This window comes from Silene latifolia, chromosome Y (genome assembly GCF_048544455.1).
Source record: "Silene latifolia isolate original U9 population chromosome Y, ASM4854445v1, whole genome shotgun sequence".
NCBI lineage: Eukaryota > Viridiplantae > Streptophyta > Magnoliopsida > Caryophyllales > Caryophyllaceae > Silene > Silene latifolia.
In genome coordinates, this window is record NC_133538.1 from 431,184,800 (window position 1) to 431,199,927 (window position 15,128).

A 15,128-nucleotide genomic window follows, 5' to 3' on the forward strand; every position below is an offset into this window, starting at 1 on the left:
AGAAAACTAACTCGTGACCTCTAAATGTGTCAGTTTTCATGCATTAATTAGGTGGTTTGGTTTTTAGGCGGAAAATGATGCATACTATCGTTACGATAAAATAAATAATTGAATGCAATACGTAAATAAAATTTCCTAGTGTGGCCTATCCTAATAAAAAAAAACAAAATACAACTTTGGAATCCACCGTTGGACCCAAGAAGCTTGTCTTGTTGTTCCATCTTGATCCGATTAGCGGGAGTGAGCATCCGGTCTCCGTCTTTGGTCTTCTCAAAATTACAATTAAAATTACAAAATATAAACCTAATTACATTCTAATAAAAACTGTAATTACAAGTGAAAAATCCAAAACGGAGATACGAGATCTCAAAATACAACCAAGACCGTGTTCCATCATTACGGTAACACGTTCTACTAAGGCCACACTAAGTTACAACCGTTTGCAAATTAAAATAAATACGTAATAAAAAGGCATTCACGGCATTCAAGATAAACGATAAATAAAAATGCATCAACTAAAAACAAATTCATTCGTGACATAATTCCGTAATTATGTTAAATTTATCCAAACCACCTTTTAATGATTAAAATTCATGTGATAAAACCGCTTCTATCATTTAATTTTAATCCATTACAATCCGTTACTTTAAATACGCTTTAAAATAACTTAATGGTACGTGTGTGAACCGTTTCACAATCATAGCGAGTGTACAATATCCGTATAAAGTACATATTGAAGCCAAAAGAAAATTTAAATCAAAAGAAACAAATTTTCAAAGCTGTCAAAAACGAAATCCCTCGATCCAGGGACATAAGTGCTCGATCGAGGGACAAAAGGGCTCGATCGACTGAACTGCAAGTCGATCGAGAGGGTTGCCAAACAGGAAGTGCTCGATCGACTAAACTGGTGGTCGATCGAGTACTTATATCAGCAAAGCTGCTCGATCGAGTACGAGGACTCCTCGATCGAGCAAAGGGGGTTTTGAAAATGGTCGATCGAGTGCAAAGAAGGACTCGATCGAGTGAAAACAAGACAGAAAACCACTCGATCGATTAAAAACATGGTCGATCGAGTACAAAACTTTCTGAAAACTTCAAACCCTCGAGAAAACAGTTTTGTTGAAGCAAAGCAAATGCAATTTTGATCAAAACCGATTAAAATCAATTTGACAATTGACAAAACATGACACATATTGTTATAATCTCCGTATAAAACAACAATATGCATAAAAACAAAACGAAAAAGATGAAACAACCGTGCATAACATGTCACGGTTTCAAAAATTTCTGCCGTGTATACAAGGCACGGATTTCGAGACAAAACACAACCGTTTCAAAATCGCGTTTATGAAAAACACATAGAAAAATTTACGTGGCCTCTCTCTGATACCACTTGTGGGGTAATATCCGTATAAGACCCTCTAAATTTAGGACTATAACGTAAATTTAACATGCGATTATCGTCATAAAACATAAATACAATAGAGAAACGATAAAGGTAAAGAATTAACCTCGGGTCCTTTATAGTGCGGCGTAAAGAACAGAAATCAAACGAGATTCCCTCCTAATTGTTGCACCCAAGACTTGTCCGAGATATGCCCTTGGCTAGATGGTGTTCTCCGATTGCCTTGCAATATTGGGAGAACTTGTTGTGAGGTTATCGAGATGTGAGATCTAGGTTTCGGAGAGAAAGTGTCTCCAAAACCCTAGTTTTCTCGTAAAATCAATTGTCTAGGTCAAAAGGAGAAGGAGTCTCTCCTTTTGTTTGGTTCGGCTGGACCGACGGTTTGCATGGGGAAGTGGGCTTCCACTTCCTCTTAATTTTAGCTCAAGTCCATTCGCCAAAATGCTAAAATGTATATGACGGTTTGTATTATAAATCATTATCGGTTATCGGAAATTAAGGCATCAGCTAATAATACGGGTTAGCTGAATTATTAATACGTGTCCGACAAAAACAAGATATTGTATAATTATATTCAATATACATTTAATTAAATATAAATCGCTTATATTTAATTTTACTGAATTAACTTAGTTAATTCGCCTTAGCCCATGATATTTAATCCGTATTAAATATAATATCTCAACATCACATTTTGACTAATTACTAGTCAAATAACTCGGACTAACCGGTTAGTCAAATTTGGCATCTACATGATCGTATTTTCATCTTTGTCACATCTCTCGAACGTATCCTATAGGTGTGACTTTTAGGGACCAGTTGATCACCGCCATCTGTATGACAATAACGTCAAACTTATCTAGCAAGCCAACCGTTATTGATAAACGTGGATCAACTGATAATGATACCAAAAGTATGCCCTTTGATCCTTTTAGAGGTTTATAAGTCCTTGCACTAACTGTTAAGGACACCAACCCCAACAAGCTCCCACTTGTCCGTACAAGTGTATGTGCAATGACGTTATCCGCACTAACTGGAGGACACAAGCTCCAACAAACTCCCACTTGTCCGTACAAGTGTATGTGCGATAACCGATTCTCATATTCATTTAAAATTTCTCCCATTCAATGTAAAACAATTTGCAGATCTGGATCCACAAAGGTCGTATTTTACAATCGATCTGTATCTAGAGTGGTTTCCCCGACTAGAGAGTAACTTAACTGATAAAACGAATCCGTATCCGAGCATGGCCATGCATTTCGATTCTGACTCCTCGAGTGGCCCTGAGAAATATCGAGTACCTGATAAAGGCTGAATATTTCCTTCAACTCGAACTCCTTCCGATCTAAGCACAGCATGAAATGACCCAGAAAAAATCTACTTGGCCCCCTGTTACGGAGGACCGTGAGAAAGAAACCAAAGTTACCCAAAATCTGCCTTAGTCTCAAGAGACAGTCGATAGTCAAAAGAATCGACTCTTAGGATCACCATGGAAGTCCTATCCACGACCGGGCAACGAATGTTATAAAACATTTAGGACTCCACGTCGATGTCACAATAGTGTCCTACGAAATATCCGTATAAATCGCCTCCGTGATTGGTCGACCAACCGGTTGACTTATGGCTCGTTGAACCCACCATCAACCAACGTCACAAAATAATTGCGAGTTATCGGCTCATGTGGGCAATTAAGGACTAAAAAATATAATGTTCGTTCAATTCACTTTGTGGTGTTCAAAATTTGTCGTACAAATCCACATGAAAAACAAAATATATATAAAATATCAAAACGATGATGTTGTATAGAGTACAAAAGCGAATGAATCTGATCCATAAAAGAGTACTACAACTTAGGAACACGTTTAATTCCCATGGAATTAACATGCCCTTCATGCTTATCTTGTCGTAATGCTTTAGTGAGAGGATCTCGCTATGTTATCATCTCGTAGCAATCTTTTCTATCACTACTTCCTTTTGCTCCACGTAATCCCGGATTAGATGAGCTTTCCGTTGTACATGTCTAGACTTGTTGCTAGACTTTGGCTCCTTAGCTTGGAAGATGGCACCACTATTGTCGCAATAGATGGTGATCGGGTCATTCGAACTAGGCACTACTGATAGCCCATGTAAGAATTGACGCATCCATATCGCTTCCTTTGTAGCTTCGGCCACGCGGCATAGTACTCGGACTCGATCGTAGAATCTCTTTAACAGTTTGTTTCGAACTCTTCCACCGATCATAGCGCCATTAAGAGTAAAAACGAATCCAGATCGAGATTTGAATCATCTCGATCCGTTTGGAAGCTAGCATCTGCAGAACCGGTTTCGCATAGCTTTTGAGAGCCTCCATAAGTCAATGCCCAATCTTTAGTCCTCCGTAGGTACTTAAGAATGTTCTTGACAGCCAGCCAATGTGGTTCACCTGGATGCTGTTGGAATCGACTTGTCATACTCAATGCATATGCCACGTCCGGACGTGTGCATATCATGGCATACATGATTGATCCTATAGCCGAAGCATAAGGAATCCGTGTCATGCGCTCTTTCTCTTCCGGTGTCTCGGTGCCCGAGACTGGCTCAAATGCACCCCTGGAGCCATAGGAAGGAACCCCTTCTTGAGTTAGTCATACTTTGAATCTCTCTAGGACTTTGTCTATGTAAGACTCCCCGATCGAGAGATAACATCCGTCGTGATCTATCTCGATAGATACGGATGCCTAGAATTCTTTGTGCCTCTCCCAGATCTTTCATCTGGAAATGGTTTTTCAACCATACTTTCACCGAAGTTAAGAGAGGTATGTCATTCCCAATCAGGAGTATGTCGTCAACATACAATATTAGGAAGACAATCTTGCTCCCACTCGACTTGATATATAGACATGGTTCCTCGACCGATCGAGTAAATCCATTTTCTTTAATCACTTGGTCGAAGCGATGATTCCAACTCCTTGATGCTTGCTTAAGTCCATAAATGGAACGCTTAAGCTTGCACACTTTCTTAGGATGTACTGGATCGATGAAACCTTCGGGTTGTACCATGTACAACTCTTCCTCCAAAAAGCCGTTTAAGAAGGCGGTTTTCACATCCATTTGCCAAATTTCATAGTCATGAAAAGCGGCAATCGCTAAGATAATCCGAATGGAACGCAGCATGACTACGGGTGCAAAAATCTCATCGTAGTGCAAACCTGGCACTTGGGTGAAGCCTTTAGCAACTAGTCGTGCTTTGTAGATATCTTGCTGACCTTCCACAGAATGCTTTATCTTGTAAAGCCATTTGCATTGAAGGGGACGAACCTTAGCAGGTAAGTCAACAAGATCCCACACGTTGTTCTCATACATGGAGTCCATCTCGGATTGCATGGCCTCAAGCCATAGCTTTGAGTCAGAACTAGTCATGGCACCTTTATAGGTTGCGGGTTCACTACTCGTTAAGAGTAGAACGTCATCTATGTCGTGTTCCTCGACCATACCAATGTATCTGTCCGGAGGAATAGAGACTCTTCCCGACCTCCTAGGTTCCTCAGGAATATTCACCGCAGCTGGGATTGAAGGAACAGGTTCCTCCAATGGTTGCTCGGTGTTTGGTTCTGGAATCTCCGACAGGTCGAAGGTTCTATCACTCTTTGCATTCTCGAGAAATTCCTTCTCTAAGAATGTCGCACTAGCCGCAACAAAAACGCGTTGTTCGGTTGGCGAATAGAAGTAATGACCAAGTGTTCCTTTAGGATAACCTATAAAGTATGTCTTGACCGATCGCGGGCCGAGCTTATCCTCGTGTCTCCACTTGACATAAGCCTCGCAGCCCCAAACCCGTATAAAGGACAAGTTAGGGACCGTTCCTTCCATAGTTCATATGGTGTCTTTGTCAACAGCTTTAGACGGACTTCGGTTAAGTATTAGAGCGGCTGACAAAAGAGCATAGCCCCATAATGAATCAGGTAAAACCGTGTGACTCATCATGGATCGAACCATATCAAGTAAAGTTCGATTTCTCCGTTCGGACACACCATTCAATTGAGGTGTTCCAGGTGGAGTTAACTGTAGGGCAATCCCACAGTCTTTGAGGTGTTGATCAAATTCGTGAGAAAGATACTCGCCACCACGATCTGAACGTAGTGTTTTAATCTTTCTACCTAATAGGTTCTGTACCCTATTTTGGTATTCCTTGAATTTCTCAAAGGATTCACTTTTGTGTTTCATTAAGTAGACATAGCCATATCTACTTAAATCGTCCGTGAAAGTGATGAAATATCTATAGCCTTCTCGTGCGGTGATTGACATAGGGCCACATACATCCGTGTGTATGAGTCCTAATAGGTCGATGAGCGCGCATTCCAACACCTTTGAAGGAAATACGAGTCATCTTACCGATGAGACATGATTCACACGTGCCAAATGATTGAAAATCAAAGGCCGAGATAGCTCCATGTTTGATGAGCTGTTTTACGCGTTTCTCATTAATGTGTCCCATACGGCAGTGCCATAGATACGTTTGATCTTTGTCACCAACCTTTAACCTTTTATTCATTACGTGTAATATTTCCGTGGTCTGATCTAAAACATAAATTCCGTTCATGGAGACTGCCTTGCCGTAAATCATATCGTGTAATGAGAAAATGCAAGCATTATTTTCTATTACAAATGAAAAACCAAGTTTATCAAGTGCAGAAACTGAAATAATGTTTTTCGAAAGACTGGGTACATAATAGCAATCATATAATGATAACTCAAATCCGCTAGGAAGCTGGATCACATATGTTCCCCTCGAGACGGCGACCACTCTTGCTCCATTCCCGACACGCAGTCAACCTCACCCTTTACGAGAGGTTCGAGATTTGAGCCCCCGCACATGATTACACAGATGAGAACCACAACCAGTATCAAGTACCCAAGTTCCGTAACTTGCGTGGTTAATCTCAATCACATGAATAAAAGTAGATGAAGAGGAAGACATACCAACAGGTTTAACACGACCTGCCTTTAAGTCCTCATGATAAACAGGACATGTGCGTCTCCAATGCCCAATCTTGTGGCAATGATGGCATTCCATGTTTTCATTCTTGCTCTTTGTCACGCCTGATGAGGTGCTCGACTCACCAGGCCCACTCTTACCTGAAACCGACTTCTTGAACTTCGCCTTACCTCTTTGCTAGGTTTGCACGAGCTTTGCCCTTACCTTTCCCTTTATTCGACACAACGAGAACATCCTGTTTCATGCTCCCACTGAACTTCATGTCCTTCTCGGTGCATGCGAGGAGGGAGTGCAGTTCATGCGGAGTTTTCTTCAAATCATTCATATAGTAATTCGCTCTAAATTGCGAATAACCATCGTGGAGTGAGTGAAGAATGCGGTCGATAACAATGTTCTCGCTGATGTTACATTAAAGGTCTCGGTTTCTCGACATGCTCAATCATGCTGAGAATGTGTGGGCTAACCGGTTGGCCCTTCTGGAGTCTCGCATCAAAGAAGCGAGTGGTATGCTCATAGATCACGATTCTCGGTGCTTTCGAGAATTCCTTAGTGAGCGTGGTGAAAATCTTGTTTGCACCATGGGCTATGAAGCGTTTCCGCAAATTGGGTTCCATTGCAAAAATGAGTACGTTTTTAATCGCACCCGCTTCCATACGAAATCATTAAACTTGGTGATTTCAAAGACTCTAGCCGTGGGACCTGGTTTGCCGGATGGGCTCTAATAGATATTTGAGCTTCCCGTCAGCAGCAGACATTCCGTAATGCCGCCTCCCGGTCCCATGGGTTGGATCCATCATTCTTGATCGAGTAGACCGATTCATCGATTCATGAAGATCCGAAGCCAGGACTCACGGTCCAATGTGGCACTTGGCATTGGGTTTTCGAGAACCACCATTTGTTATTTGCGGTTTAAAAAAAACGTGATCTACACTCGAAAAAGGAAGAAAAACAAAACGAAATAAGCAACTCATCGAGGTGATTTAAGTCTATTTTTAAAATTCATTTTAAACATGTAGACTCTCGCACTTGCATAATTGATCTCCCTCAAGAATGATACAAGTGATCCCAAGACTCAATTTACGTAAATTGATAAGCCAACTGTTTAGCTAATTCTTCCCTAAGAACTCTTGGTCGATAGATTTCCGTAAATCCTATCTATAGTCCACCATCATCACAGGATCGTACGAGTGACCATAGTGTTGAGATAAAATAGGTCAATCGGTTCCAACTTACCCGACGTAGAAGGGGTCATATTATGCCTACCGACGAAGAAGGGACTCATTTGAGTTTGACCTATAAAGACCGTTCTCAATTTTTGTTTATACGAGGAAGATCCCATCAACTAAATTATAATTCATATTAAGTGAACGAATAACTAGCGTCTGCGTGAATGAATTAATTTGGGTGATGGCTTATAAAAACGTGTGACATACGAATGTCAAAGAAAACTAACTCGTGACCTCTAAATGTGTCAGTTTTCATGCATTAATTAGGTGGTTTGGTTTTTAGGCGGAAAATGATGCATACTATCGTTACGATAAAATAAATAATTGAATGCAATACGTAAATAAAATTTCCTAGTGTGGCCTATCCTAATAAAAAAAAACAAAATACAACTTTGGAATCCACCGTTGGACCCAAGAAGCTTGTCTTGTTGTTCCATCTTGATCCATGTAGCGGGAGTGAGCATCCGGTCTCCGTCTTTGGTCTTCTCAAAAATTACAATTAAAATTACAAAATATAAACCTAATTACATTCTAATAAAACCGTAATTACAAGTGAAAAATCCAAAACGGAGATACGAGATCTCAAAATACAACCAAGACCGTGTTCCATCATTACGGTAACACGTTCTACTAAGGCCACACTAAGTTACAACCGTTTGCAAATTAAAATAAATACGTAATAAAAAGGCATTCACGGCATTCAAGATAAACGATAAATAAAAATGCATCAACTAAAAACAAATTCATTCGTGACATAATTCCGTAATTATGTTAAATTTATCCAAACCACCTTTTAATGATTAAAATTCATGTGATAAAACCGCTTCTATCATTTAATTTTAATCCATTACAATCCGTTACTTTAAATACGCTTTAAAATAACTTAATGGTACGTGTGTGAACCGTTTCACAATCATAGCGAGTGTACAATATCCGTATAAAGTACATATTGAAGCCAAAAGAAAATTTAAATCAAAAGAAACAAATTTTCAAAGCTGTTAAAACGGAAATCCTTCGATCCAGGGACATAAGTGCTCGATCGAGGGACAAAAGGGCTCGATCGACTGAACTGCAAGTCGATCGAGAGGGTTGCCAAACAGGAAGTGCTCGATCGACTAAACTGGTGGTCGATCGAGTACTTATATCAGCAAAGCTGCTCGATCGAGTACGAGGACTCCTCGATCGAGCGATGGGGTTTGAAAATGGTCGATCGAGTACAGCAAGGACTCGATCGAGTAAAACAAGACAGAAAAACCACTCGATCGATTAAAAACATGGTCGATCGAGTACAAAACTTTCTACAAAACTTCAAACCCTCGAGAAAACAGTTTTGTTGAAGCAAAGCAAATGCAATTTTGATCAAAACCGATTAAAATCAATTTGACAATTGACAAAACATGACACATATTGTTATAATCTCCGTATAAAACAACAATATGCATAAAAACAAAACGAAAAAGATGAAACAACCGTGCATAACATGTCACGGTTTCAAAAATTTCAGTGTATACAAGGCACGGATTTCGAGACAAAACACAACCGTTTCAAAATCGTTTTATGAAAAACACATAGAAAAATTTACGTGGCCTCTCTCTGATACCACTTGTGGGGTAATATCCGTATAAGACCCTCTAAATTTAGGACTATAACGTAAATTTAACATGCGATTATCGTCATAAAACATAAATACAATAGAGAAACGATAAAGGTAAAGAATTAACCTCGGGTCCTTTATAGTGCGGCGTAAAGAACAGAAATCAAACGAGATTCCCTCCTAATTGTTGCACCCAAGACTTGTCCGAGATATGCCCTTGGCTAGATGGTGTTCTCCGATTGCCTTGCAATATTGGGAGAACTTGTTGTGAGGTTATCGAGATGTGAGATCTAGGTTTCGAGAGAGAAAGTGTCTCCAAAACCCTAGTTTTACAGTAAAATCAATTGTCTAGGTCAAAAGGAGAGGAGTCTCTCCTTTTGTTTGGTTCGGTTTGGACCGACGGTTTGCATGGGGAAGTGGGCTTCCACTTCCTCTTAATTTTAGCTCAAGTCCGATTCGCCAAAATGCTAAAATGTATATGACGGGTTTGTATTATAAACTGTTATCGGTTATTATGAAATTAAGGCATCAGCTAATAATACGGGTTAGTTGAATTATTAATACGTGTCCGACAAAAAAAGATTGTATAATTATATTCAATATACATTTAATTAAATATAAATCGCTTATATTTAATTTTACGAATTAACTGGTTAATTCGCCTTAGCCCATGATATTTAATCCGTATTAAATATAATATCTCAACATCACATTTTGACTAATTACTAGTCAAATAACTCGGACTAACTGGTTAGTCAAATTTGGCATCTACATGATCGTATTTTCATCTTGTCACATCTCTCGAACGTATCCTATAGGTGTGACTTTTAGGGACCAGTTGATCACCGCCATCTGTATGACAATAACGTCAAACTTATCTAGCAAGCCAACCGTTATTGATAAACGTGGATCAACTGATAATGATACCAAAAGTATGCCCTTTGATCCTTTTAGAGGTTTATAAGTCCTTGCACTAACTGTTAAGGACACCAACCCCAACAAAGGATACATGTGGATTTTTAGTATTTGATGTTTTTTTGACAGATTTAGTGTTTTTTTATTTAATTTAAAGAAATTAAATTATTTATTTTTCTCTCCTTTATTACACTTTCTCACCAACCACTTTCTTATAGATTTTACCTGGTTCATTCCGGATCCTTAACTCTATTTCGGTTTTTAAAAATCGTTTTAATCTTTTCTCTCGATTTAAATTTGAAGTTTTTATAAAAGAAAGACGGAATTCGATTTTAAAACCCCTTCTTGTTTTTCATCTTCCCTTTTTTTATTCGCATTTTGAGGCGTGAGTTCACCCATGGGCGGTTCGAAAGGATGATTCATGTCAGCCGACCCCAAATCATTTTGGGATTAAGGCTCTGATGTTGTTGTTGTTGGGTTAGTATTATAACTTATAAGGAATGATACTGTAACAATAGTTATGACTTAATAGTCTTTAATTTAGTATAGTTATTATGATACAATAACTTTTTTTTTCTTTAATTCTGGTTTAATATTATATCCTTCAAATAAACATTTGCATGATTTCACCTATTTTCTGGCCAAAAACGGGCCAGGTCAGATTTGACCCTGACCCTTAATTTTCATGACCCTAAAAAAAGTCGTGCAAGTTTGCAGGTCATGTTAGATTTTGGCAGGTCTAGTTGAAGTCCATTAATAGCAAGATGTTAATAAGACCTTGAAGTTCTCCATTGCAGGTGTGGCCTATGTTTCTTGTGTTATAACTTATAAGCTTGTAGCTTCGAGTTTTAGGTGAATCTAAGATGAGGTATTTTGTGCAGATGGTTTTCCTGCATTACAGAGTCTTGCAACAATAGTAGAGCAGAAACTGTCAATTGATCGGTCAGATTCTGACTTATCAAATGCTACAAGTATATCTGAGCAAAATGATACTGCTGTGGACATCCTTGAGAAGATGACTTCAGTGCTTGAGCATGTTCATACGGCAGTTAAATTTAATTCTGCTTTTGGGCCAAATTTACTTCAAGAAGGGGAAGAAAATGTTGGTCAATTCCTATATTATGAAGGGATCGAGTATCTTATGTGGAACACATATGATGTTCATTTTTATGCATTTTTTTCTTTGGCAATGCTATTCCCAGAGCTTGAACTTAGCATTCAGAGAGACTTTGCAGCAGCTGTTCTAATGCATGACACTAGAAGAATGAAACTTTTAAATGATGGAAAATGGGTATCAAGAAAAGCTCTAGGGGCTGTTCCTCATGATATTGGCCTCAATGACCCATGGTTTGAAGTAAATGCTTACAACATCTATAACACTGATAGGTGGAAAGATTTAAATCCAAAATTTGTGCTCCAGGTTTACAGGGATGTAGTAGCCATAGGTGACAAAAAATTTGCTCATGCAGTTTGGCCATCGGTGTATGTAGCTATGGCCTTTATGGATCAGTTTGATACGGATAGGGATGGCATGATTGAGAATGAGGGTTTTCCTGATCAGACATATGACACATGGGCAGTCTCTGGTGTGAGTGCGTATTGTGGAGGACTGTGGGTTGCTGCACTTGAAGCGGCTTCAGCCTTAGGACGAGAAGTTGGTGACAAGGGTTCAGAAGATTATTATTGGTTCAAATATCAGAAAGCCAAGTCTGTTTATCAGAATAAGTTATGGAATGGCTCATACTTCAACTATGACAGCAGCTCTCGTGTTAATAGTGCATCTATCCAAGCTGATCAATTGGCCGGGCAATGGTATGCTGCTGCATTGGTTTTAAATTAATGAACTTAAAAATAAAACGAAGCAACTTTGGAAAAAAAAGGGTGTGAACATTTGATAAAAGTGGATTTTTTCTTGGTCACCTTTTTCTCTTATTGAAACAATATGCCTTGTAAAATAATTATTCGTGGGTTCTTAGATCAAATATGGAATGCAAAGCGTCATTAATGGGTAAGACACTAAGACCCTCACCCAGGTAGATTATTTGTGAGTTTTATGTAAAACTGGACTGCTGTTTCCTTTGTAATTTATTCGCTTAGGTATATTTTAGTATTCGAAGACTATACATTCATGCTTTGGTCAAGAAGCATCTGATGTTGCTGCTTTTGCTCTCTAGATTAAATCTCTATTGCGCATACTTTGACCAAATACATGGTGTTTTTTAAGATTGTTCATCAAAATTTATTTTCCTCTTTATATTATTTCTTCTCAGTGTGAATTTACACTATAATGTATCTCTTGTTTGTAGGTATGCCCGGGCCTGTGGGCTAGCACCAATCATTGATGAGGAGAAGACAAAATGTGCAGTATTTTTGAGTTCAATGTAATGAAAGTAAAGGAGGGACGGAGAGGGGCTGTGAATGGGATGCTTCCTGATGGGAACGTTGACATGTCATCAATGCAGTCAAGAGAGATATGGTCTGGTGTCACTTATGCTCTTGCAGCCTCCATGATCCAAGAAGGTTTGACAGACATGGCTTTTCAGACTGCGTATGGAGTTTATGAAGCTGTCTGGTCACAAAAAGGACTCGGGTTAGTCTCCTTTCTCTTGCTGATCTATGGTATTGTATGTTTTTTTCTCAATGGATGATTTAAATGTTTTGGGTATGTCCATTGCCAAGGAACTTGCCACTGATATCCGCATGAGTATCAACTTATCAACTCACTATGTAACTTGTCCAACCTTCTATGAACTGGATTTCTTATTGCATAATTTACACTCTTTCAAGTCGAGTGGGGCTGGCTGAATTGTGGTTTAGTTGGCATTGAATATTTTCATTGTATAAGTGTTTGGGTGGGGTTAATAAGTTACCAGGTTACTAAGTAATATTACCACTTGAATTATGTTCTTGAATGTGATGAGAAATTAATTAGATCAGTTGCCACGTTAGTTAGAAATGACAAATTTTGTACGCCTTTTGAAAAAAAGATGGCTAATTTTTGTTCAAAGTTAAGAAAAAAGGTTTTCCAACTGGGGGTTGCAGCAGAGCCTGATGCGTTAATTTTCAGAAGATTATTTTAAGATGATATGCAACATGGTATGCAAATTCACCATAGGTTCATATGTGTTTATGTAACCACTAATTGAAGAGATGGAAGACATCACGGTCTCACGGTCCTATGGATCTTTGAATTCCAGAGGTTTATTTCAGTTTGTCAACTTCTATTACATTGTTCTCATCCGAGTACAGGTTATATTTCTGAAAAAGTGCCGAATACGCTCATTATCCTTTGACTAAAAGCAATGAGGATAGAATAACCGGGATAAAATGTTAGTACTCCATAGTAGTCCATAATAAATAAAATGTTAGTACTCCATAGTAGTCCATAATTAAGGGTTTTTTGTCGAAAACTACCTTATATTTAGAGGTATTTGTAAAAAGACTACCTTATATTATTTTTCTTGTTTTAGACTACCTTTATTTTCTCATTTTTTGGTCAAAACCTATGCCGAAAATATGGCGAGCTTTGATCGATTTTGCGACATTAACCTATCTCACATGACTTTGTTAACATCAAACAACAATGATCAAATGCGTTGAAACACAATCTAACTTGAGATAAGCAAAATATATGGATTTCACATTTCAGCAATAACTACAAACATCTACTAAAGTTAAGCATAAGTACATCATGACTTCCCAAAATCGGCCTAAATAAGATTAAAGCATAAAAGAGTCATGTGAGATAGGTTAAAGCCAGAAAACAGACCAAATGTCTTAGACTTTTAGCGTAGGTAGTTATTGACCAAAAATAAAGAAAATAAAGGTAGTTGAAAAAAAAAAAAAAATATAAGGTAGTATTTTTACAAATATCCCTAAATATAAGGTAGTTTTTGACAAAAAAAACCCTTTTATTAAATAGATTTAGGAAGGGTACAATTATTTTGACTCTTCACTTGTGGGTGTCACCCCTGTTCGACACAATGCTCAAGGATTTGGGTATGGCATCCATACCCGACACTTACAAATCCGGTACTTCTCCCTATAGATCTCCCAGTAGAGATAGAAAGGGACGTCCACATGACAAAGTCAATTAGTAGATTATACAACCAGTTGTATACGGTTGTAGGGTGTAGAATTGAAATTTGTGTCTAAAGTTTTGAGTTTTGTTAAAAAAATCAAATTTATCTTTAAAGTTTTTGAACTCACACACTTAAACATAAAAGAAATAATTCTTACAAAACTCAATAAAATTGCACATAAGCTCGGATTAATGTATAGGGTTGTACAATGCTTATTATACAACTGGTTGTATAGTAATATTTGTGTAATATATTGGCAGACTTGTTCAACGAGTCACATCTGATTAAAATTTTATGTTTGTTGATTAACAGAAAAACCTCAAATACTGATTTAAAAAAAAAAAAAAAGGTCACAAATTATGGTGAAATTCTTGCAGGTATCTTAATTAGGGTGTGTTGAAAAAGGTATGCGCAAAATCAAATTTGGCCACTTGTTCCTCACCGATTCGCACTACTCTAACCACTGTGCACCATCCCAATCACTAGGCCATCCACCAATCAACCAATATGGCAACACAACCTTAAACCCCAAGTCTTAACATCATCCTAAAATAAACAAATAACCATTGATAAATTGTATAAAAATGGACAAAACATATAAATGATAAACAACTAAAGCTTTTTTCGAGCGATTACAGAGCCTCCAACATTCGCGAAATTCATTTGAGTGGTATTAGGGTATGCAACTTCTACAAATTATCTAAAATGCTTTAAAATAAATTATAAAATATGATAGATAGATTAATTACAGTAAGAGGATTATATATCTGATGTACTACCTCCAATTCTATAGTTTCTGAGCATTATAATTAAGTTTTTGAGTTTTGTTTTAAAGTTTCTGAGTTTCAATATGATGTTTCTGAGCTTATTCACTTAAACATTAAACTCTAAAAAATTACAATAAAACTCAAAAACATTACATATAAGTTTT

General features: G+C 38.0%; 2 protein-coding genes across 2 annotated transcripts in view; both read left to right on the plus strand.

The window, feature by feature from the left end:
• Nucleotides 1-10,997, plus strand: part of LOC141633234 (uncharacterized) — a 52,500-nt gene extending 41,503 nt beyond the window's left edge. The window contains exon 7 of the mRNA XM_074445680.1: nucleotides 10,833-10,997. Coding sequence (XP_074301781.1) covers nucleotides 10,833-10,842 — 10 coding nt within the window. The 3' untranslated portion in view covers nucleotides 10,843-10,997. The remainder of the gene's footprint in view (nucleotides 1-10,832) is intronic.
• A 133-nt stretch (nucleotides 10,998-11,130) lies between these two features.
• Nucleotides 11,131-12,707, plus strand: LOC141633233 (uncharacterized). Its single transcript, XM_074445679.1, has 2 exons — nucleotides 11,131-11,927; nucleotides 12,422-12,707. The coding sequence occupies exons 1-2, from the start codon at nucleotides 11,131-11,133 to the stop codon at nucleotides 12,498-12,500; spliced, it is 876 nt and encodes a 291-aa protein (XP_074301780.1). The 3' UTR covers nucleotides 12,501-12,707.
• The last annotated feature ends 2,421 nt before the right edge of the window (nucleotides 12,708-15,128 follow it).